At 42.1% G+C, this 24,993-nt stretch overlaps 1 protein-coding gene and 1 long non-coding RNA gene across 5 annotated transcripts in view; both read right to left on the reverse strand.

Annotated features, from left to right (window-relative positions):
* Positions 1-518: 518 nt before the first annotated feature.
* On the reverse strand, positions 519-6,150 carry LOC146596657 (uncharacterized). Of its 3 annotated transcripts, none has more exons than XR_014895644.1 (4): positions 5,988-6,150; positions 4,266-4,589; positions 2,175-2,290; positions 519-825 (listed from the first exon to the last, which is right to left on the reverse strand). It is a non-coding gene; the product is annotated as an uncharacterized LOC146596657 (long non-coding RNA). The 3 variants fall into 3 exon arrangements; XR_014895642.1 differs by having other exon boundaries at positions 2,175-3,044; XR_014895643.1 differs by lacking the exons at positions 4,266-4,589; positions 5,988-6,150 and adding an exon at positions 3,302-3,635 and having other exon boundaries at positions 2,175-3,044.
* Positions 6,151-9,226: 3,076 nt separating this feature from the next.
* The window catches only part of MAPK6 (mitogen-activated protein kinase 6), a 32,942-nt gene continuing 17,175 nt past the window's right edge, over positions 9,227-24,993 (reverse strand). The window contains exons 1-6 of one of the 2 annotated variants that reach the window (XM_085303387.1): positions 21,810-21,979; positions 19,229-20,429; positions 17,897-18,041; positions 13,120-13,284; positions 12,240-12,441; positions 9,227-11,598 (exon numbers count right to left, since the gene is read on the reverse strand). In XM_085303387.1, the coding sequence (XP_085159513.1) occupies positions 10,500-11,598; positions 12,240-12,441; positions 13,120-13,284; positions 17,897-18,041; positions 19,229-19,783 (2,166 nt within the window). In that variant the 5' untranslated portion in view covers positions 19,784-20,429; positions 21,810-21,979 and the 3' untranslated portion in view covers positions 9,227-10,499. Of the gene's footprint in view, positions 11,599-12,239; positions 12,442-13,119; positions 13,285-17,896; positions 18,042-19,228; positions 20,430-21,809; positions 21,980-24,993 lie in introns of those variants that run through there. The other variant, XM_085303388.1, reaches the window with a different exon arrangement.

Consider the following 24,993-nt stretch of genomic DNA (forward strand, 5'->3'; position numbering starts at 1 on the left):
TGCATATCCATCTCCGAGCTGCCTGTTCCTTGAGCAAAAGGAGATCTCGGGCTCTCCCCCTGCTGTGCTGTTCCCCACCAGAGACCCGTACATGATACAGACCCCTACAAGCCCTCCGYGTGCTAACGACAGCCTCTTGTCTGAATTTAAAAAGCTGCCAGGTGCCGGCTGCACTGGTGAACCTCAAAGAAGAGCTCAAAGCTCTGACACAGCCTCTAACGCAGGGCTGCTGAGGCCGTGTCAGTGCTGGGAGRTATGAAATACTCTGTGACAGCTTGGTAGAGCTATTTTTGTTTTAAAAAAGCACAGTTAAAAAAAAAACAGCTGTATGACTTGATGGCTTTGGGGGTCAGAAGGACTTGCACTAAAGACAACAGTTTGTTCCCAGATCTGAAGTGCTTGATGAATTGCTGCAGGTCCAGATCTAGGAGATAGCCCAAGTGCTTCCTGACCCAGAGTTTTCCACAAGACTGCGGGGAATGACTTTCCCAGCARAAGCAAGCACAGTGTAGACAAGATGGATGGCTCATTTCCCCTTTAATGCACCACAGAAACAAACTTCTATTTAAAAAAAATGTTTTAAAATGCAGACCAAGAATGAAAAGGCAACAGTCACTCTCACAGGTCATACGTACAATTTCTTTATGGCAAGTTTGCCTTCTGTGACTGACGCAAGCGGATCAGAGCAAGTGTCTTCCAACTGAACCGCMTTAGAAATGAAGTAACGTTACTTGGAGGAATGATGGGCCCCACCAGAGATAATGCAGGCTGCTGACAGTTGTGTTTCCACATTAAAAAGCATCTTCCTTGTCAGAAGGGTTTCTCCTATATAGAAATAAATAAGCATTAATTTACGTGAAAACGTTAATGGCAAGAGAGATAGCTCATATTGATCCAATCATGCTGTTCCACTGTAAAAATGTTCTGTGGCTTAAAAAAATGTGTTCTTGTTCCTCTTATATAAGGTGTGTGTAACGTGTGCATGTGCGCGCGTGCATGTGTGTATGCGTATAAACAAGATAGGCATAGCTATATATAATTATATGCGTGTGTTGTACACATGTCAGTMGCTAAAAATACTCGGTAATCAGGTGTTCTCCTAAGACCAAATGTTCGATGGGCTGCACTGGAGGCTGTTGTGTAACATTTTCCTAAATATCGTTCACATACTCGAGCGCTGTAACTTAGCAACCCTTGTTTTACGCAGCGAGGACAGTATCGCGCAGGTATTTGTGCCTGGCCACGGTCACGGCCTCGGATCGCGTAACGGAGCCAGACGGGGAGAGCAGGGGCTCTAACCAAAACGCCGCGCTGACGCCGGCCCCGAGCGGGCCCGAGCTGCAGGGGACCGAGCTTCRGTCGCGGTCTGCGGCCGAAATGCCCCGGGCGCCCTTTGCCCGAGCGGCCCTGCACGCTCCTCGGAAGCGCTGGGCACCACGCGCGCCCCCGCCCCGGCCAGCGTTATATAAAAGTAGAAGCATTTTATATAAGCCCATTTTATCTGCAAACCTTTTATATTTAGAGCACCTATTTCTATTGGAAACACTAAAAGCATGTTACATAAGGCCCCGCTTAAATCCCTTGGCTTAAGGTTTTGGAGGGGGAGGGGTTCTTCGGTGCCCAGTACCTGCCAGGTACAGCTGCGATCAAAGCTTCAGCATGCAGCTGCTCCTGCAAGGCTTTTTGCATTCCCTCCACAACACCTCAACAACAGCAGAGTACTTCACTACGGGGAGAGTTTCCTCTTCCTCAGTGCTGTGTTCAYGTGGGGAAATTTTCACCCGTGGCGAGTGCTCTGGGCGCGTCGGCAGCACAGCAGAGMGGGGCACGCAGCACTGCGGCCGAACCCCTTGAAGTACGTCGCGCTACCGCATTTGGGAACATTACTGACATCGCTTAAGCAACAGGAATGTAATTCTCAGAAATCCGCTGCGCATTCAGAAAGCATCTAACTGGAACTGAATATTTAGCAACATAAAGAGGCCAGCTTGCTGTGGCGCTGGGGCGGCAATATTGTCTGATGAATTAATTATTCCCCGAGCCCTCCCGGAGGGGAGGGAGGGGAGGAAAAATGGTGGCAATGGTCATAAAGTACATGTGTAACTGCTCAGCAGGCAGCTGAACTGCCCCGGGTTTATGCCCACCTGCCTGCAGAAGTTGGCCTTGGTGCTTACCATGGTCATGAAAAGATTTGCTTCCCGTTATATGCCGGAAYGACCTGCTTCGCTGAAAGGCTCGACCACGTCCCTGCGCAGCCCAGGGGGCCCGATGCCCTCCAACCCTTGCTTTCCTGGTGTTAGAAATGGCAAAAACGGAGAACGAGCGGGAGCTCTCGCCACGAAGCCCCCACAGCCGGGACGCCACCCCTGGAGCACTCTGTCGGCCAAAGTCACGGAGTCTGAGCCAGAAACTGCAGCGTTTTGGTTACACTAGCGTCTCCGCTCTTCCCTCAGCCTGGACCAGATCTTCCTGCCTCTCTACTCCTTTATTTCCGCCCTGTTTCTGAAAGCAAGGACACGGGTCCCTCCAGCTCCGGAGCCCTCCTCGAAGGGCAGGGCCAGCCCCGCAGCTGGCGCAGCAAAGCCCCGGGGCTACGGGAACGTCGCCACGGCCTTGGCGAGGGCGCTGACCACGTCCGCTCCGCGGCAGCCCACGCTGCCGCCCGCGCCGCACGGCCTGCGCCGGGCGCTGGGGCTCACTCGGACGCCGGCGCTGGCGCCCGCCCTCCCTCGAGGCCGTGCAAGGCGCCCAGCTCCCCGCCAGTCCCGGGGCAAACGTCCGGGGGCGAATTCCTGTCACGTGTTGCTGAGCCAGACATTGTAAACTGGATTAAAGTGGTGCTGGGAGGGACTTGCGAGCCAAATATTTAAGGCGACCGTTAACTGGCGCCGTTGACGGCTGGCCGCAGGCGGCGGCACGAGGCAGTCCCCGGCCCTGCCCCGGGGGACTGCGGACTGCTGGCACGACTGCGGCACGCAGCGGGGTGCCCACGCGGCGGGGGCTTTGCCTTTGCTTCCTGCTCACCGCAGCGGGATCTTCAGCGCCTGAAATAGATGCCAAAATTCACATCACATCCTGCAGCAATGCAGACCTTAACGCTAAAAATATGGGTATCATCTTCTCATTTCAGCCAGGAAAAATACGTGCTGGGGCCGACTGTGGAGGGTTGGGCCCTCGCCTGCTCCCGCGGGACCCGCAGGGCGGATCTGTCCGTCACCTGCCCGAGCTCCCGGAGCAACGCCAGCTCAGTATTTCGTTTATTTCGTCTTTGAGCACTACCTCACCTTGTATTAGTCCTTACCTGTCCCAGAAGTCAAGTGACGCAGTCATCGTCTGTGAACAATAATCTGGATGATTTTTACGGAGCAGGAGGACAAAGCTGTCTCACTGAGCATGGAATGAGAGAAGCGGAGCCCGTAGGAAGTAGCCACAACGTGGGCCCCCCACGAACCCGGATTAGGCAGAGCACTGATCCGAAAAGGAGCGGGCAGATCCGTCAGGAAAGCGCAGCGAGGCCCCGCCGGGCCGCCGCAGGGCCTACGCGGCGCCCGCGGAGCAGCGGTGGCCGAGCTGAGCCCCCGCCCCGCCGGCAGCGATGCGCCCTGCTGGTGCTGCGCCGGAGTTCGGAGGAGACCGGGGTGGGAGGGCCACAAGAGCTGCTCCGCGGTGCCGCGGTGAGCTCGCCGGCCCCGACGGTGCGGCCCTCGCCCGGGGGCTGTTTGGTGTCTGTCGGGGGCCCAGGCCGCCGGGCCGCACGGCGCCCTTCCCCGGGGAGCCCTGGCAGACCCGCGTGTCTGACAGCCTCTCTGCTCCGCGTCGCCCGTCTTCAGGCGACGCCAAATTGCCTCTCTGTTACGAGCTTTCCAACATCCTGTTTTCACCACGGTTATTTTAATCTTCCTATTTCTCATCAGCTTTTTCCTCCTGCCCACGCCAACACATGCCGCAACTGCTGGCGGCCCGGCTGGAAATCTCCAGCGGCAGCGTTTCGGAGGAGGAGCGGGCCGGGCCCCGCTGCGGCCCCGGCCCCAGCCCGGCCCGCTGCCTTAGCGGGCCGGGAGGAACCGGCAGGGCGCGAGGACGGAGCGCGGGCGCGAGCGCGAGCGCGGCGGGGCCCCGCACCGCGCTGGGCCGCGGCTGCGAAACGCGAGCCTGCCGGCGCCGGCAGCCCGCCGCTGCCCCGGGCTTCCAGGGTTCGCGCCAGGCTCCGCCGCCCCGCTGGCACTGCTCGCCTCTCCCAAGCCCATCGCGATAAGGTTTTGTACCTTGTCTCTCTGGAAACCTGCCTCGTGCTGGGGGTTGTGCAACGGCGACGGCGGCAGCGGCCTGGCTCCGACGGCCGGCCTGGGGCGAGGGGCTGCCGGCCAGCACGGCATGGCACGGCACGGTGTGGCACGGCATGGCACGGCACGGTGTGGCACGGCACGGCACGGCACGGCGCTGGTCGGGCGGGCGTTCCCGCGTCGTGCTCCTCTGCAGCACAGCGGGCTGGTGTTCCCAGTGCCGGTGCTCTCCCGCGTCCCTGCGGCGGCAGCCGGCTTTGCCCTCGGTTGCAGGCCCGGGGCAAGCGGCGGGCAGGACSTCGCGTGCTGGAGGAGGTTGCGTCCAACCGTCAGTGCCAGCCGGGGCAAAACAGCATTTGCAGCGTGTGACCAGCRGTGAAGGGAAAACATAGCATCACGGAAAATCAGCAAAATGTCACACGTACATGTCCAGAGGATAATCAAGTATGTAGAAGTAACTTAATCTTTCAATATGTATCAACACTGAATTTGCTAGGAAACTTCGTAGGAAAAAAAAAAAATCTCGGAGARGCAGACATGACACAAAATAAAAAAACTAAACCCATCTGCTTTTTTAATCATAGGTTTTAAAAATGTCCCTGCTAGCTATCCAGCTATTTCAAGAGCTGTACTGTTTAAATTGATAGCCAAACAGAAACACAGAAGTCATAATAAATCGGTTACTCAGTTCTACAGCTTTAAAGAATTAAAAATGCTGAAATTCAAGAAAGGCATTAAGTGGAAATGCTGTCTTTAAACAGCTACTGACACTGAAGATTTAGATTCCAATCCACCTCGAATCAGATCCTCGATGGTACTGAATGAGAAAACGACGTTTTACTACCGGAGTCTGGTCGCAGAACATCCATACGTAAAGTCTTTCCAAGGCCGCAGCCTCCAGCCGTGTTTGTAAGCGGATTAAGATCAAGCGCCTTGTAAAACAGCAGCTCTGGCCTGACCGCACCTGTGCTGCAGAGACCCTTTTTGAGCAAGACGGTGCTCAGCAGGACGGGATTGGTGGCTCTGGCACCACTCATGGCAGGACCAGCRTGGCAAGAGTCCGCCACCATTTGCAGCACCAGCGCCTTGGGGTACACCTMGAGCAACAGGCAAAATTCACATATAAAGAAAAGCCTGTATTTTATTAAACCATTCTGAGATTGTTCAATAATCTTTACCCAAGAAGACAGGACACAACCTACGTGTCTAGGACTGTACCCAGTCCCAAATGATCACTAGAAGAATATACTAAGCCTAAACCAAATGTTAGAAGAAATTTCAAAAAATCAAAATTGTAATTGAAGGCACAAATAATCTGGAAGAATAGCAAATTAGGACACAATGTATCAGCCCTCTACCAATTATGAAACAAAACCAAAAATTAAGAAAAAAAAATCTAGTGATGATTCCTTACTACAGAAACAGCAGTATAGAGTAGCCTAATAATAAAGGTAGCTTAACGCACACAAGCGAGGYGTGCGGGGGAAAGGTCCTTCTGCACGTCTCTTTCTGTATAGCCCTGCTCTTATTCAAGGGACCTTCACTGCAGCTGGTAGTGGAGGAATCTGTTAACCCTGCTGTTGTCRTGAGAGATGCTATAGTCAGAGGTGACCGTATGATGCACCGCCATGCTGTGTGGTGCTCTGGGGCAAGAAAGAATTCATTATCACTCAGAAAAAACGATACAAATTTCTGTAATCTCACCTGAAAACAATACGAATAACACTTGCTTCTTCGAGGCTTCCCAGGGAACATATCTGCCGATGCCTGGTAGTCTCTGTATCACAGGGGACTCTTCTATCGAAAGAGGAAACTTGTCAGGGAGTGTGACTGGGTTGTGCAAGGGAATGACATTGCTGGCTCTGAACCCAGACAAGTCAGAAGTTCATTGTCCTGCACCTAACCACAAAAATACCATACTTTCTTATTTCATAACAGCTGTAACATTCTGGGTAGGTGACATAAAGGTTAAAAGTAATTTTGGCTGCAGCAGAACAGCACAGAGATTACCAGAGGAATGTTATTATCAGTGTTCACTATAGCARGCCTGCTTTGCAGTCAGGATGCGAAAGAGCATTTCCAGAGAAAAGGCGATTACATTATGCAAACAACTATTGCCAGCTATTGACAAAACTATTTACAGAATGGTGCGGTACCCAGTTATCCGCATGTCCACATGTGCTATCACACACACATTCTGCCTGGTGCATGCAAATTTACTGTTACTAATTCCCAGGCAAAAGAAGGAAGCCATTGAGTTTTTCAACAGTCAATATTTTAAGGAGTTCTCAAATAACACTCAGAGTAAAGTAGATTACCATTTTAAATATAGAGACACTTGAATGAAAGCATAAGCATTCTAGGTATAAATGGTGATATTGATTATACAGCTTGTTACTAAATACACCACAGCATTACTTCAGTCTGACGCAAACCGTGGTGGAACAGCAGATGAAAACTTGCAAGATTATATAAGCATAAAAATAATTAAAGGAATAAAGAAGAAATTGGTTCAGGATTGCTGTGACTATCTTTCAATGAATACAGACATTTTTATTATTTAATTATGTGCAAACCCTGAAATGTTGACAAGCACTTCCAAATCTCAGCAGTAGAACAGCAACATGGTCATAAATACAGCGAAAAAAGTTTGTGAGAACAGATTCAGTTCAGGGATGTTCTTCCCCTGGACTTGCATGCTGAAACAATCTGCAGAGCAGCATGCCACTGATTCCTCAGGAACTTAACTAAAAATCTCCCTGAATTTTGTAGCATATGCGCCCGGAGACTAGTGACTACAAGAAGTCCACGTTTGGAAAAACTTGCTACCCCACAGAGTTTAGAAGAAAGGGGCAGAGAAAAGAACCCAAAGAGCTGCAGATCCGCACCAGTGCCATATGGAGGAAAAACACTGCAAGCAGGAAGCCAGGTAAAGCCCTTCCTCCACCACCTTGTAAAAAAAGGCAGTAAAAAAATGTCCTAAAATAATACCTCCAGGCAATAGGCCAGACTGAAGTGAGAATTTAGCAGGACTTCCAATTTATGTAGCAGACAAAGCTCTAACAACTTCTGCAGCACAGCAAACAAAACCACAATAGCAAAACAAACAGAAAAACAAGGTAAAAACAAGGCTAAAAGCATGTATTTAATACACAAACGTAGCTGCAAACAGAGGTCTCATTGCTGCATAGGTCGACACATCCAACTAATTTTCCCCTAACTAGGGTGAGTAACGAGGGCTGAGGCGAAGCCGCGGCRTGGGCTGTGGAGCCGCCCGTCTGCCTCCGTTCCCAGCAGGTCTGCAGAGGCTGATGGGCSGCCGCCGGCTCCGTGCACCGGCTGTGCTCCTCGCTAAGGCCAGCAGAGATCCGCTCCTCGGGCCGTAACAGCAGTGTGAAGGAAGTCTTATTTCAATGTATGAGATAAGCTTCTTCTATAATTCAGTTTTAGACAGTTCAGTTGCCAGGCCACAGCTGAAGAACTACTCGTGTCATACTTTCTCCTTCAGGGATGGGCATGGCTGACGAGTGCAGGGCAGAAACAGCCTTTCACCCCTGGGAATGCTCCTTGAAACTCCGCACTTTCTGCCTGTTCTCCCAAATCCAAACTTCTGTATTTTGTCTAGGGAGAACCAAATTCCATGTTCTGATTATCTTCATTTTCTAGCCGTAGATTTAAGCTCGCCTGATCTTTACGAAGTGCTTCCACTTTCTTTGCTCACCTCCACACAAGAAATTACTTCTACTTAAGCAGCAAGGTAGACGAGCCGTACCCTCCAGTATCAGTGAATGCAGCCTCTTTGAGAGCATTGTTTTCACCCAAAGAAGCCAGAGTATCTGCACAGCATTTCTCCCAGCACAGCTAGATGTCAAAGGCAGTGAAGCACTGCAGTGGACTTAGGCTTGACCTCAACTCCCTGCTCACGAGTGCAAAATGCTCCTGTTCTACAGTCACAAACTTCTTGTGCACTATTTGCTTTCTTGTTTAAAAAAACCACAAAGTGTCTTTAGGCTGAATGTTGTTTCTAGTCTCTAAGTGCGTCCCACCCACTGCTTTCATCCAATCTCAGAAGAACCAGACTATCACACCACTTCCAAGCAGCCCCTCCCTTACGAGAAAGGATGGATGTTTCCTCCTCCCCACAGCTCCCTACACATGAAATGTGGCTGTGTAAACAGTTACACAATGTGTCTGGTAATACCACTGAGGCCCATCTCCCGCAGTGACCATGTTCTGCCATGTTCAAGTTACAGCTCCCCCTTTGAAGAGAGTTGTAGGCTCTGCTACCTGCCAGAAGAATGGGGGTGGAAAAAGCTGGAAGGACTAAAATATCGTTATGGAAGAAGTAGCACATCCTACTATTCCTAAGGCCTGTCGGATCAGAAATGCAGGCTGCACGCTTCAAAACATCCAATAGCTGTTACTGGCCCTACTTCCAAGATTGCCTTATGGAAGCACTCCAGTCATTTTCTTGGCTGAGGGACCCATATGTTCACCTTCACTTGAGGTTGCCAATGACATGACAAGGCTCACATGCTCTTTCAGTGGTTCTTCCACTTGGGTAATATTCCATCTAAATAGCTGATGAAACAGTAATGCTCACAAACTCAAGAATTCAATTGACTTTTTAAGAGCCACGGTTATAGATGCTACTGCGTATTTACGCTTTTATAGACACAYCATTACACAAGATTCTTAGGGGCAGGCTGCAGCCATCCACACTGGGACAGAAGCACTGGACCGCCGGAGTCTACGAGCAGGGCTCTGCGTCCCTAGCAGCAGGCAGTTCAAGGGCAGCCTACAACACAACCGCTCACACTTCCTCGAGTACCTCCGAGTTACTGACTCCAGGCAAGCAGACCTGCCTTTGTAATGCAGACAGCTGTATTACTGTGGCAGGTATTTATTTCTCATTGGACAAAGCATCACGAACAACATTCATATTTGCTGGCCATGTTTTTATTTGTCTTTTGTTTTAAACAGGGGAGCCAATGATACATCCAGTATTTCAAAAAATCAGAAGGTAAAACAAATTTTCAAAAGACTGAGATGCTACATGCTATATTTAACCTAATTTTATTCATGCTTGCTTTTGATGGAGGTAGGGAGAGGGACAGGAATCATTCAGTAAAAACATACAGTAAAAACAAAATGTCTCACCATATAGAACTTTAACCTACAGTAATGTTGTACCTTAATTATTTCCATGCACACAACTAACATTACAAAAATTTTTAAAAAATGAACACAATTAAGACTTCTAGGAGCATTTTATAATAAAGCAATTCCTAATTTCTTTTGTAGAGATCAAGCACCTCCAATTACAAATTCCTATACACAGTGAGTGCTTTACTTGAAATGAAAAACAAAACAAAAAAGATGTATTGGATAGCCTCAGAATAAGCCGATGTTAATATATATTCAGCTATGTAGGCAATAAACCATAGTGCTAAACAAAAACTTTTTTATCTGAAAAGTAACTCAAATTAAGTTGACTTTCTATAATTACAGAAATATACTTATTTGCTAAAATAAATAAAAGTGCTGCATATTAACACTTCACTATAAAGAATGCATACCAGAACATTTATAAATATTGAATSATTTTCAATCAGAATAACTACTACAATAATGCTGGCTAAATAGAAGTGCATAATGAGAAGCACTATGGGTGGTTAATGTTTTGCCACATACTGCTGTTACCTTGAGGTAGATAACACATGCGTACCAAATTCTGCATTCATTTCAGTTGCTGCTGGTATCATGTGTCTAAGAAATGTGTACAGTATGAAAAACTCTAAAATACACATGAATGAAAAATGTTTTGGGAAAAATAGATATTTTCATGCAATTATGTACATTCTCACTGTGTAAATTTCAAGGCAAGATTCTTTTTCTGCAAAACATGGACACTGTTTTTCTGAAAGAATTTTTTTTTTAACTTGGTTTAGTGCATTTTTATTACCTCCTGCATTTTGCATTATTTTGCTCTATTCTTTAATTTTGTGTGCAAACGACATGCCAGTTTAAAAACAAAAACTAACTTATGTATAGAAAGTAATTMTGGATTGTAAAAACAATGGTAAACAGAAAACTAATGAAATCCATACCAAAATTACACCATCTGATTCAAGTAAAAAAATTACTTACACTAGTAATAATAAAAAAAAAGACAAACACACCTCATGAATATAAAAGAAATGTCTGCTGAGTGTTTTAATTTAGATGTTTCAGAATGCTGCTGTATGTTTTGTGGGGAATTTGGGGAGATGATTTCATAGCAGAAGGTGTTAACGTGGCCTGTATTGATTTCAGGGGTGAACCAACAGGACTGTGGAACTGAGGAATACCTATAGCCTCAAGCTGCTTGTTGAAGAGGAGTTCTCCACTGTTATTGAGAAAGCTCTCTTCTCTCTCCTTCTCCCCAGGCTTACCCTCTTCTACTGGCTCAGGTTCTAGCATTTCGGCATCTTCTTTCTTACTAAAAAATTTGTCCAAATAACTGGTGTAAGTATTTTCTTTTTCAGCTTGTTCATCCTTCCTTACTTCACAACAAAATTGGTCTATGAGGAAGCACTCTTCCCCACTACTTACAAACTGACTATCCCAAGAAGTTTGGTACAGTGCTTCTAACTGTGCCAAATTAGCCATTCCTTTTTCCTGCTTCTCTCTGCTCACCGACTTTGATATTAATCCTTTCATCTCTAGTTGAGACACTGAGCTATTCAAGTCATTTAATTTATCAATATCAGTAGACTCATGTTGTAAGCTAAGCTGAATGGTTTCTGCTATAAACGAATCAAAGTCAAATCCTTGATTCTTCTCCCTTTCTTTCTCAACAAGCTGCTGTGATGCTTCCTCAAGTGCTATCTGAGCTTTCACCAATCCATTCTTTTCACATTTAGACTTGCCTTTCTTATCAGACTTCTCTTTGCTCTGTTCCTTCCAGTTTGAAAGATCTATAATAAGCTTGGGCTCATAGTAATGGTTAACTTCACTATCTCGCCAGACTAAATTATCTAGGTATGAAGATGACCTCATTTTGTAATTACAAGTGTGACTACATTCTAGATCACAATACTTGTTTTCATGGTGATCTGAATACTGCCAGCAAGGCTCAGTAGAGAAGTGGGTATCAAAAGCAGGATCCTCCAGATACTTTTCACGATCTCCATCCAAATATTTGCGAGGATCTACTTGCACTTCTTCCTCATCAGTAACATCAGAAAGAGCCCTTGGATCACGCTGAACTTCATCAGCTTCGTAGTTATTATGAATAGGCCAGTCATGGTCTGAAAACTGACTTTCATGGTATCTGTAAAACAAATTTCTAAGTGTCAGCAACTAAAAACAGCCTTCTAGCTCCCAAGTCAGATAGTTATGATTAGAAATACCCTTAGAGAATACTGACAGTTCAATATATGTAAAGATTTTCCTCAACCAAATTCAGACGCCACTCAGGTTTTTAATTTAGTCTAGAATAAAGCAATCCCTATATGAACATTTGAAAGATTTAAGTCCAGAATTATGTATGATAGTTTACTCCATTTATAGATCTCTCCTTAAAGCACACTTAAGGGAGTTTAAATATGACTACTGTAATCCTCTTTACCATTATATGAGCTAAGTGTTGGACAAGAACAATCCATGTTTAACACTCCATTTTAARTTTACCTTTTAAAAAAGAGAAGTATTTTTGAGAAAAAGTAGTGGAGAGATTAAATTACTGATTCTAGAATCCAACTGTACTTCAGTAATCCATCAGCTTATCCAGGTCAGTCTAAGAAATCAAACTCAATGCCAATGCACCAACAATGAAAGAAAAATTTATTCCCAGGCTGACTTGAAAAGAAACAAACAGAAATGGAAATGATGCCCATGAAGCAACATTCATGTTTATGTTCAAACACACAACAGTTCAGTCACATTGCATGTTACAGTATGCAATGAACTTACCTTTCCCAATTATAAATGTGGCTGTGACTTTCATCCATCAGCAGAATATCATCAACCTCATCTTCAATGTGAAAAGGATGGCTTGAAATAGGCTCATCCGTTGGAAAGGAATAAATGCTCATGTAAGGATGGGACAAAGCTTCTTCTGCTGTCAATCGATCCATGGGACTAAATGTCAAAATTTGCTCCAGAAAGTCCAGTGCTGCAGAAAAAAAGCAAGTAACAATTAAAAGAGGATAAAACTGAGATTTCAGGCACCTAGAATTTAAGGTTAAGATGCACTGCTTTGCTCTACAGGTGTGCATCTGCTTAAAATCTTAACTTCTCACCTCTGCAGCTACTCATATTATACTGCCAAAAATATATTATGTAGCCATAAACATAGAGTGCAGGCCAGACAATTTAACATCAACAATAATTTAGTTTAGAAACAAAAAACTACAAAAGACAGAATGCTTCAAGTGGAATCAATATCTAAGAATAACTGTCATTAAACAGGGCAGTCAGTCAGTAGTTAAGATTCAAAACAGTTTGTTTTAGAGAATTCCCTTTTTTTTTTTTTTTTGAGAAACAGTTCTTTTAAACTGACTCCATTACAATGTTTATTTGGAGTGTTAATGTCTCAAAATATGAGCAATTTCATCAGCCTTACAAGGGGAACAGGTCCATCAGAGATGCAAAATTCTGCTCCAAAGATGACCAAGTATCTATCATGTAATTAAAACGTTTCTTACTATAGGTGAAAACAACTTTTCTTCAGAGAATGTACAGATTCTTCTGAATGAAATCTGCTTCTTTCAATCACATATATGCATTGTAAAGTTGTTCAGAAAAAATACTTTATCTTTCAAAAATCCTGAAGCAGTGGTGAACAACTTACCTTCAGGACTGATGCCTGGAAGCAACTGAGTTAAAGGTTTRTGTGGCTCAGTCATATCATTTCTAATGTAAACTGGAATTACATTGAGAAGCTCCTGACGGTCCTCCTCATGTACAACAGGAATTGATTCTAGAATCAACTGCATCTGTTCAAGTTCATGTGCACCTAAGCACCAAGAGAAAATACAAGCTGTCATTTCAACTTCAAACACTCTTGATATATATTCCTGTATATGAAAGACATAAGAACTCTGTGCAGCTACTTTCTCTGAAGCCTAGTATCTCCTGCAACAGAGGAAAGTCTGAAGCTCCACATTTGTATGATACTAGATCTCAGAAGTTCTCARAAATGGTGTAGTATATGAAGAATTACAGAGCTACTGCACACCAATAAAGATACCTAACCTAAGTTTTCCTAAGTCAAAAACAAGGATAAGGTGCTGCATTAATACTGTATCTTTTTGCTAATATCCTGCAGCCTTCTYCTTTCAGTGGATCTACCTCATGCATTCAACATTTGATCTATTTTTGATTTATACAGTCCCTTATCAATAAAAGGGATCACAGTTTAGCTCAGCTAGAGACCTGACAGACTACTCACATTTATATTAATATTCTGCTCTGAAATCCTCTATTACTGTCAGATGTAAGATAAAAATATCTGCCAGATAAGAAGTRTAAGTCTGAAAAAATACCCAACCTAATACTATATTTTAATTGAAATTATCAAATATTTTGAAGAGCAGTGTTAATATACTATAAGTCTCTGCCCCAATGAAAAGGTAAATAGGTAGAGGCTTTAAAACAAAATTCAAAGTAGAAGGGAAAAAAAATCTAAACATGTTAGATGCCAAACACTAATAAAAACTTTAAAGACAACACTTCCACCAGTCAGCAGTGAGAGTCCTCAGAAAGGCTTTTCAAAGCCTTTGAAAACAGATATAATCAGTTTATTACTGTTTACACAATATAACAGTAGAGTATTTTAGTAAGGCCTTTTTAAAATAAAGTAATGACAGAATATTTTACGTTATTTCACTTCTAAAGGTCTCTGAAGTATCACTGGGCTTAAAAAAAACTATAATGAAATGCATCCACTGCATATACCAAACAAACAAATGATATCTTATTTCCAAACATTAGTGTACAGAGACAGGCAACTTCTCCACTGCCATCCACTGTTCACCACTCGAACACTCTCCACCCTAAAGATGCAGCTAAGGGATGAAGATGTACAGGATTATCTGTATGCAAGTGTTTCCTTCCTTCACCAGGGAGCTTTTGGCAATCATTAGCAATGTTTTAAGCATGTGGTATTACGTACAAAAACAAACGGGGTCAAAACCAGACTGCACTATCAAAATCTATACACTACAGACTTGCTACAGCAGTTTGCTTAATAGTCGGTGGCCATCCTACCACACACCTGCCATGATCTAAATAAAAGCTGAGGCAAAACCACTAAGGAAAATTTGGCCAATACCTACATTCCCCAATCGAATCACTACCATCTAATGTAAAGTTATCTGCAGGATTGAAAAAGTTGTGTTGTTTGCCTACTTCAGGCTAGTACAAATGACTTAAAAGATATAACAGAATCTGATTTACAGTAAATYAGGGACAGTATAGCATCTGATGAATTATTTTATTTCATGTCATGCCCATTTTGAAATTAATCAGCTTTTTCATTCCACTTTAAAAATTCTGTATTAAAATATTTGAAAGAAAGAATTATGTAAGTTATTTGAAATAGTTATTAAATTCCTAACTTAATTTCCCTTCCCTCCTTTGTTCCAGGTATTCTGCAATTTTAATCTACCATTATTCATCTCATTCCATTAAGTCTTTCAGAAAGCAGAATTCCTATGGGATAGTTCACAAGTGGCAGCAGACAGGAAGGTTATAAATTAACCAAACCCTTCCCTTCAAACAACTTTGCAAAGGAATTTTATTCAGATTATTAGCATAGGTTAACAGCCACATCTTCAAACATTTTCCAAATGTATGACATTAAGAAGTTCACKTCTCTTCAGGCCAAAAAGCTACGGTACTGCTAATTCAGAGACACACGTTTAAAAATGTARCTAGGGCACATAATCCTACAAACTTCAGATTTTTATTATGAGAYTGGGCCAAGAATCTAGATTGCTGTACAATAACTATCAGACCAAAAAACCTCTGGCAAATACTAATGTATCAAAAACTCTTTTGAAGAGTTATTTTCACAAAACAAGTAGTTTCAAGTTTTATGTATCCTCATATATAAACAGAAATTATATGCTTCACTCCCCATTCAAATAAAGTAAAATAAAGTGATTTTAATATTACTAGGCAAGCTGTAGGCTATGTGCTGCCATAAACCAAGATGCAAATACATAACAACTAAGTTTTCAATATACCAAAACTCAATTAACTGAACTCAGAGCTTGCTTACTGAAGATCAAAATTAACCCCCACCTCCACACACACACACACACACACGATCAGCAATACTTCTGCCAAGTTTGATTAAATACAGGCCATAAGAACTGAAGAGAATTTCACTAGAATCACAAAACGCCATTTGGCCTTCATGTTTGGTCAAGTATTCATCTCAACTGTCTTTCTGTATTTGTCTGAAACGCAGATGCAGAAAACTGACCAACTCATTAGTTAAGGCATAATCTGGTGTTATGCTTTACTTCTAAGAACAGTTTAATCCAGTCTTTGAAATAGAATCCAGAACATCTAATCCAATATTTCAGTTTGGCAAGAGGGGAGAAAAGGTCAAACCAGAAAGCTAGAACAAAGGTCCAACAAATCCCTAGGAGCCACAAAAGCAAAACCTGCCTCCCTAAGCGGTACGCTGTCTTAGTCTCATAGAAGAAAGTAAACCTTAAGTGGGTTCACAAAGCTCAGAATAGAGCAGACCATTCCTTTTCCATCACGGACAGGAAGCTCAGTTTCTGGACAAGATGTTAAGACTCTACCCAGGTAGGGACAAAGTGCCCGKAGGCAAAACAACGTCTGTGTTTGATGATGGTGACCAAACCGTGTTGATCCCAGAGGGAGAAAGAAGCAGTTAGCGAAGGCCAAAGCAAGCAGAGGGTCAGACAGCAGACATCACAACCGTAAGTTAGCTTTTGTGGTTTGTTGGTTTTACTTTTCCGAGTAAGTAAAAGCATAGAAGACACTGACAGGCAACAAGTAAGTGTGTACTTGCAAGTACACAGCTTTATATTTTTATTCATTCTTACATAGGCACAAACTAGAACACAGCATCAGCACATTGCTTCAAATCGTACTTAAAAAAAGTCAAAATGCTAATAACATCGTTACATACCAACTGCATCACTGGATGCAAAAATTCTACAATTCACAAGCTTTCCCCTACTTTTCATTATATTCCAATAGAACAGTAAACATTTTCAGGTACTGACACAGTGGAAATCTAATACATCTTTTATTAGCAGAACATTTTATACACTAGGGATATTACTCCAGTAGTTATTCACTGAAAAAGTTATCAACTCATTGCAAGTTAAAGAAAGCCTCTTCACATGTTAATTGCTAGTTTCTATGAAATTATGATTTCAAGGTGACAGTATTCTATTAACAGATTTAATGAGAAAACACATTCAACTTAATTATCTTGATGTATAAAGCTAAGAATTACTGCAGAGGTGTGGCTTTAGTCCACATGTCTCTAAAGGAATGTGAGCTTTGAAATACAAGCTCAGTTCATAGAGGTTTTATCTATACAAGTAATGTGGGCCAACAGGAGTAAAGCCAGGAGCAAATTGGAGACAGCTGCTGCCAAGGCCCACAGGCCACAAAATAAGCTTTTCAGAGGGGTTACTCTAGACTAGCTCATCTGCTCCCATGAGCTGAACGCCCATCAGCAGGTGGGGCACAACAGATAAGCTCCTACAGTGCATAACGCAACTTCATTTTATCTAGCAAGACTATTTTGCACGTAGAGCTCATCAGCAACATCGTGCAGGATTGTGAGCAAGAGATTTGCTTCGAAAAAATGTGTTTCTGATCTTAACTGAAATACTAACATAGGCACACCTGATAAGACTAGAGCATTGCTTCCTATTTTGCCAGGAACATTTGGAGGTTACAAGTTTCCCTGGTATGCCACACTGAATTTGAAATCCCAAATTAAATCACATACGTCCCACTTAAAGTCCCATTTGTACCACTGAAACACATGACGTGAACTGAAGTTGACTGAAGCTGGGAATTTCCTTAGTTCAAAACAATCTGTAGATAGCAAAACAGAATTGGGAATGGGAGAGGAAAGCCTATTCATAACTTCAAATATAAAGAAGTGAGAAATGATCTCACTTTAAATGAGACCTACTTTAAATATAGGTCTACTACAGCTAAAATCTTTAAGAAAACAATACGCAGATCATTCACCATTCTTAAATACTTCCCGCGTATATCACTTTTAGTAAAACACATGCCCACTTAGAATACTTCCTCTGCATCTAATAAATTTAGTTTAACCTAGTGAAAGACCAATTTTCCATACACATGAGCACTAAATTAAATTGTTACTCCTATCAGTTTGTATGTAGAAAAAGTTATCAGAAATTAAAGCATTTCYTAATTTAAAAAAAGGAATACATCAATATATAGTTTATTTATATAAATGTATAATAAAATAGCATATCCCAACAGCAAGTGTGAATTGATACTAGCTGTGATAATCAACCTTTCTTTAGCAAGATTAAGTATTGTCATTTCTTTTAGGAATACACACACACACACTTTCTTATTCCACCCACCTGCAAAGAGGGTTTTCCCAGTCAGCATTTCAGCAAAGATGCAACCTGCAGCCCACATGTCAATGGCTTTAGTGTAATTGTTAGGAGAAAGCAAGAGACGGGGTGATCTGTACCATTTAGTAACCAATCCTTCAGAAAGATGGCCCTAAAAAAAGAAAAAAAAAAAAAACAAAACAAAACCCCAAAACTTACTTGCGTTTAAGATTTTTAAAAATTATTTATTAATTTTTAATGCATTACCTATTTCAGTATTTTAACATAAGCTCCTAGGGATAAGGGGACAGCACTAGACCACACGCCATCCTCCAGTCTAGCATTCGCTCAGCATACCATGCACACAAATAACATTTATTTCTACCTTTCAAACAGAATAGCAATATCTTTATGAATGAACAGCAATAACATACAATATGATTATTTATTAATCAAATGTGGGACAGTAGCAAAAGCTTTCTTATTTCTAGACGGCAAACAAATAGAGATAATAATGAACTCCCTTACGAAACATTACCTGAACTGGGAAGACAATATTTCTAAATAAATCCCAGGGAGTAGCCACACTTGTCACTATGAACGCACACCATTTTTTAACTTATCTAAGGCTTCTATACTTACACCTCTCAGGGTCTTAATTCACTGTGCACGCTCTGCTTTTCTGAATACACACAATTAARAAATTGTTTTTAATTTTACACTTGCGTAGTCCTAATAATTAAACTGTTCCCATCTGAGATAAAGTATGCCATCCAAAGATCTGTTTTGCTCTGTTTGCAAGCATTTCACTTCTGCCCAGAAAATCCAGACACCTAGATGAAGAAAAATTCTATTGCATGATCCCTAACATGATATCCCACCCATTAAGAAGTCTTCTATGGACTATGCTTTAGTAACCCCGAAGTATTCCAGACAGATATTTTGTATAATAAAATAACTGGCTAAAACCAGGAAGTGAAACAGGCTCCATAGCAGGAATAAGAATCTTGGAACTTCAATGAAAGCAAAACATTTCTGATGTTCTAGAAACCAGCTGTACTGGCATACAAAGACACTCTTCTTAAGTGAGGTGAGTCACCCTTCAGAGGATCCTAACAAGCACCAAGTAAGAGACAGGAGCAGGGAAAGAGGAGGTTAGCACACCCTACACTGAGCTGTGAGATCAGTACATTCCCTCTTGGAGTCCTGCCATCAACTGATCATTTAAGGTGAGCATTACTTTAAATACCTAGACAAGGACTGGCAGTCTTATCTAATTCTGCAAAGGGGAGAGAGATCCTATTTTAAGAAGGCATGGTTGTCAGTATATCGCTTTGACTAGTCTCACTCTCCACATACCTTGTGGGAATAATGAGGATCCATGATTCGTGCAAGACCAAAATCACCAATCTTCAGCACCAAGTCTTCAGTATTTATGAAAAGATTAGCTGGTTTGAGATCTCTATGCAGAACATTTGCAGAGTGAATATACTTGAGCCCACGTAGCAGCTGGTACATGAAAAGTCTGGCATGATCTTCCAGTAAAGGGCCTTGCTCTAGCAGATTAGCCAGATCTGTCTCCATGTACTCCTGGACAATGTAAACACAGTTCAATTCTGTAAGGGAGCCCACGTCATCGGTTAACTGGCTGCCACTAGGACCAAGAATTTCAAATACTTTGACAATGTTATCGTGGTCAAGTCTTCTAATAATTTTGATCTCACGTAGAGCATGTTTAACACTCTGAGGATCTGTAAGGACAATTTTCTTGACAGCCACTCTTTTGTCACAGTCATTATCGACAGCAGAAAAAACTAAGCCATTTCCACCACAGCCCAGTGGTTTTAAGTCCATATACCGAGAGCCCAGATCAAAACCATGAATGTTCATGAGACTTTCAAATTTTTCTGCCATTTTCAAATTCTTTACGTTTCTTTTTCCTCAAACTATTAAGCTTCTGTAAACATGCAGAGACACTTCCACCGGTATCTGAAGGAAAGGTCTTATAGAAAGGGAGAAGAAACACTTGGCTTTGACTGCAAGATGGTTTCTTGACACTCTCATTTCATTATGAGCCAGCCAGGCCTGTTGTGTCCCCTTGAATTTAGAGCCTGCAAGCTCTATAACTCAAACCGAGCAGAAGATAGAAAGATTGCAGCATTCATAGTTCAAGAAAGATGCAGCATTTCTGCAGACATTAAAGAAAATACTCACAAGAAACTCAAACGGAATGAAATGACATACTATGCACTCAGCTCTACTGTGCTAAACTGGTTAACATTTAACAAAAATGTGAATAAATATGCACATAATAGGCTTCTATTAACATCCTCCTCCTCACAGTGCAGATACATTCAGTGTTGGACTGGTCCTGAGCAGCGTCATTCTATGGTGCTGGTAAGCACTATCTTTTCTTCCTTTTCTCTCCTTTGTTTACAGTCTAGTTAAACAGGAAACTGGCAGCTCTTGATTTACAAAAGATGCCTTCTGTTAATGATCAGGTGGCTCCAGCTCACCACAATCACAATCAAAGCTACCATCCATTTTATTCTGTGACAACCTGAAAAGAAAGAGAAAAAGAGATCAGTGTTYCAGTACAGACAGAATTCTGCCTTCTCCCCTGACAAGCTGGGCTAACCATAGTGCCCATTTACAAAACAGGAAGCCACTACTACTGCTGAACTAACTGGAAGTAACACATCCTTTTCATACTTCTTGTGGCGGAAAACTGACAACTATCATCAGATCACCATTTCTGAATACATGTTCTGAAAATTTTATTTATAACCTACTGAGAATTAGGTGCAGAATCAAAAATCCTACTGAGTTTTAATAAAGAACATGGTAGAAGACTTGGCATTTCTCCAAAAAGGTCAGCAATGATAACATCTTGCATCTCAGCCATCAAATTTTTGGAAGAACTCTTTCCATCCAGTTTTTACCCCAGAACAGAACTGGGTTTTTATAACTATTTTGCCATAAGAGATAACAGAGTACCAGTCAAAAAAAAAAAAAGGACAGTGTTTACACACACTCAGAATTTATTCAGTTTCCAAAATATACAGCATATATCCAGTACCATTTCTAAAGTCTGAATACTTTTGAATAAAGTTTACTAGTATCTCAAATCATAATTTTGCCTCTATAGAGTCACTGTTGCCAGAATCATAGGAACACCTCCTACTTTCTACATCCAAGATGTATGTTATTACTTTATCAGTTACTTACACACTTAAAGCCAATCTAGATTATAATAGAAAACTAACAGCCAGTACATTTTACATAACGACTGATGTATTCTGTAACTGTTTCCTCTAACATATGGGCACCCTGAGACATCATTAATTTTTAAATCAGTATAATATACTAATGAATGCAACTACTATTTATGAAAAYAAAAATAGCTATTTTCTCGGTAGGTTTCCCTAGCTGCAACAGCAGAGTACACTCACAAAGACCACATGTCGTACTTCTGCACAATATCCTCAMAATTTCTTTCAGAAGCTCAGAGATGTCAAACAGAAGAGTCAAAAGGCACACCTTACGCATTGTGGCTAGCAGCAGTCTATTTCATTACAAATTGATGAAACTTCTTCCCCACCAACTATGGCTCACACCAAAGCACTAARCATCATTCTTCAATCTTAAATCAACACATTTCATCTCTTCAGCCAGTCCTCTAAGTAAACAAAATGTTCTCTGAACTACCAAGTAATTTAGAATTAATCTTTGAGTGYTTCTCCTTAAAAATGTTCTAATATTTCAGCAAAGCAACCAAGCAAAACAAGTTACTGTACTCCTAGGACAGTAAGTGAYATATTATCAGCATATTCAAACAACAGCCTCTTAATTTGCTCAAACAATCAAAACTGCACGCAAAAGAAATAAAATAAGGCACACTGATAGAAATAAGAGTGCTGCAACACACTTAAAATATTACCATTTCTGAGGCTGAAGCCTGACTGCCTCCAAGAGACACCACCAGCGCACTGGCTTACTCACTCCCACTGCCACACACCACCCCACGCTCAGGTATTTGTAGAGTCATATGACAAGCCGCAGCAAGAAAAAAAGGGAACACATCCTTTACTGGATTTTTCTTTTTAAATAAAGATCACCAAATGTAGCATTCCTAAATTGGAAGTTTCAGCTACTGTAGTATTCTGTAAAAACAGTGATCTCCAAAGCTTTGCTTGCAGAGGACACACGACCACTGCCTTGCGAGTCCTTAGCCTACCATAAGGAGTTCTACTTTTATACAGTGGTTTATAAGGGTTATTATAACCTTTGCAAAAGTTTAATGAGGTAACCCCATTTCTGCAAGCAAGTTATTTCTAAACAATGACACTTTTTCCAAACCCTGTCTTAAGTTTATATTAGAACTTAAGCTTTCAGCACGAATACTCTTCTTATAATAACCCAAAAGTTTAAAGAACAAATATCAAACTCATTCTAATATTAATTAGTATAACATCAGTAACAATTCAACTATTTGATCATTTACAATTTTTTTAAAAAAATCAAAAAGCTAACCTCTTGATTTTTATCTTTTTAAACCTAAAAAAGTTATCATTCACAACACAAAGTACCACCAACTTAACACATCCATTTCAGGCTCATTCATTTTGAACTGCTGTCTGTAAACTAGTTCACATCACTCCAGATCACTTTCCTTTCATTCTATATTCTCACAAAAATTGTTACGGAAATTTTTGTGGCTTACATTTACACTTCAGATTTCATGCTAAGTCAAGGTCCAAGGCCTCTGTTCAAATACCCTCCAATAAATTGTATTTTATATCCTTAGGAACATCTAAAAACAATTTAAATCTCTCCTATAACTAAGCCTGTTATTTCACATCACTGATGTCTTCAGCACGCAGCAATACTAAATTGGTTTCCATCATTTGAGTGGCACATGGGAACTTCTACTTCAGCCAGTTCCATTAAACAACACAGGAGAAGATTCAAAAAGATGTCCAACTGGCTTATCAGTTGCAAGGAGTAAGATTTGCTGATCTCATCACCATCAACTCTGACTTTACAGCTTCATGCCAAGACTACAGGAAGGTTGAAGCAATACTACTAATGCGAGAGCAATGACAACATTGATGTTTACCTCAAGGAGTAACAAGGTTGTGCCCCAYATACTTGCTGAAGCAAGAGTCCTAAAAATTTCATCTTTAGTTAAGAAAGCAAAGCACTGATAATTTAAGCAGTCTACTGCAGCCTTCAGGTTGTCCCTATCCTGCCATAAACTTCCTGTGTAATTATGAGCAACTGACTTAATCCCAAAGCCACTAAAGGCAGTGCCCTACCATTGAAAAAAGGATATAGCTGTACAAAATTGAAACAGGAGGCAACCAATCCATCCAACAGATACAGCAACTGATGGGAGTATTTTGAGGACAATCATAGGCAGTCATAGCTAAAATACCTGACAATTAAAAAAACTAAAATAAATATCCAGTTCTGCATGAGCAAGCTTTTATTTACTGTAACTAAAAATTCTACTTCAGAAGCAAAACAGATTACAATACTATAGCAGGTTAATTTACTCTTATCAAAAAACATGCTTCTGAACCAACACAGCACATCGACTAAGCTCTGCAGTATCTTCTCTTTCACTGATAGCATCAGTACTACTTTTACCATGAAATTAGGAATCTCACACAGCAGAGCCCTTTGCTTACACTCAACAGACCCTTCACTGCCACCACCTGCAACCTGCCGGCTCCTCTGCCAGGACCGCAGCTCTCATCTGCTTTACTCGCTCCAGAAGCCAAGGAAGCGAAAGCAGCTCTACCAGTTTCCCCACACATGGSTAAACAGCGAGCAGACATAAGACAAATAGTTCTGTCAACCCCAAATGAATGGAGGGATGGGAGAAAAAAGAAAAAAAGGGGGAAACTAACCCCAAACTTCTTAGACTATGACTATAAAAAAATAATTACTTAAAGGAGAGTCAAATAACTAGATCTTAAGGCTTCACTTGTGTCAAAATAACCTCAAAGTAGCAAGCTTTCTTCTTCACATTTTAACACTGTAATTTTTTTATACTAATACTTGCAAAGAATGACACAAACACATTAACTTTACAGATTATTTAGTTTCAGTGAAAGTCCTAACCATCAGTTCAGTTGTCTGTCTTGAGAACACACAGAAAAGAAAAAAGACACATCCTTTTTCAGTTGTATAACACACTGAGCACTTATGAATATTCAGTACAACCTTTATAGCACTGACAGCCTAACCTGTTAATGCACATGATGGAATAGCATAGAGTATTAAAAAATATATATATATACACCCCACCACACCACTGCACCAGATTTCTATCACCTCAATTTGTGCTCAATAGGCTATTCATTCAGGCACTGATGTTTTTATTTAGATTACCTGTCATTTTTGTAATTTATCCATTTATCCCCCCCCTTTTTTTAGAATAGTACTTTTACTCCTTCCTCTTACTAAGTTTTAACAGAGATATTAGTTTCCTATGTTTTTAAAACAGATTAGTGCTCGGGAGAGGGGGGCASCCGTGACCCACAGCACAACTCTCTTCTCGGAATGATCCTTGCTGCTGCAGACAGCACGCAGCACCGGCTCCACGCGTTATGCAAGGGGCCGCTTAAGCGCGTGCTGAACTTCTGTGTGTGGATTTATCATAGTTTTCAGGAAACAGGACATACACTAAGACACTGTCAAATACGAGACGTTTACTTCTTCAGAAATCCAAGTAAGACCGAAAGATACAAACCGATTAAATTATGTAGACCACATAATGATCAAGCCATTACTCACAGGAGAAAGACTAAGAATGACTAATGACGTTATTATACAACCTGCTGAGCGCTACCCCTCCGACTACAGAGATACGGGGCACGCGAGTGTTTTTTTAGACCAGCCACGTCGCAGGCAGTAGGCAGAATGAGTCATCGCGCAACTCATGAAACTGCCGCTTTTCAGAGCCTCCTCCTTGCTCCCCGCACCGCCCGGGGGGCTCTCTGCCGGCAGCATGTTGCTATGAGTTTATGAATTCTCGGAAGGGCCGGCGGGGGCACACGGAGCTGCGCCGCGCCGCGCCGGCCGCACGCAGGGCGGGCTCGGTCCCGCGGCGGCCC

Source organism: Rhea americana, unplaced genomic scaffold (assembly GCF_003343005.1).
Source record: "Rhea americana isolate MKP2758 unplaced genomic scaffold, rheAme1 scaffold_2, whole genome shotgun sequence".
Classification (NCBI taxonomy): Eukaryota; Metazoa; Chordata; class Aves; order Rheiformes; family Rheidae; genus Rhea; species Rhea americana.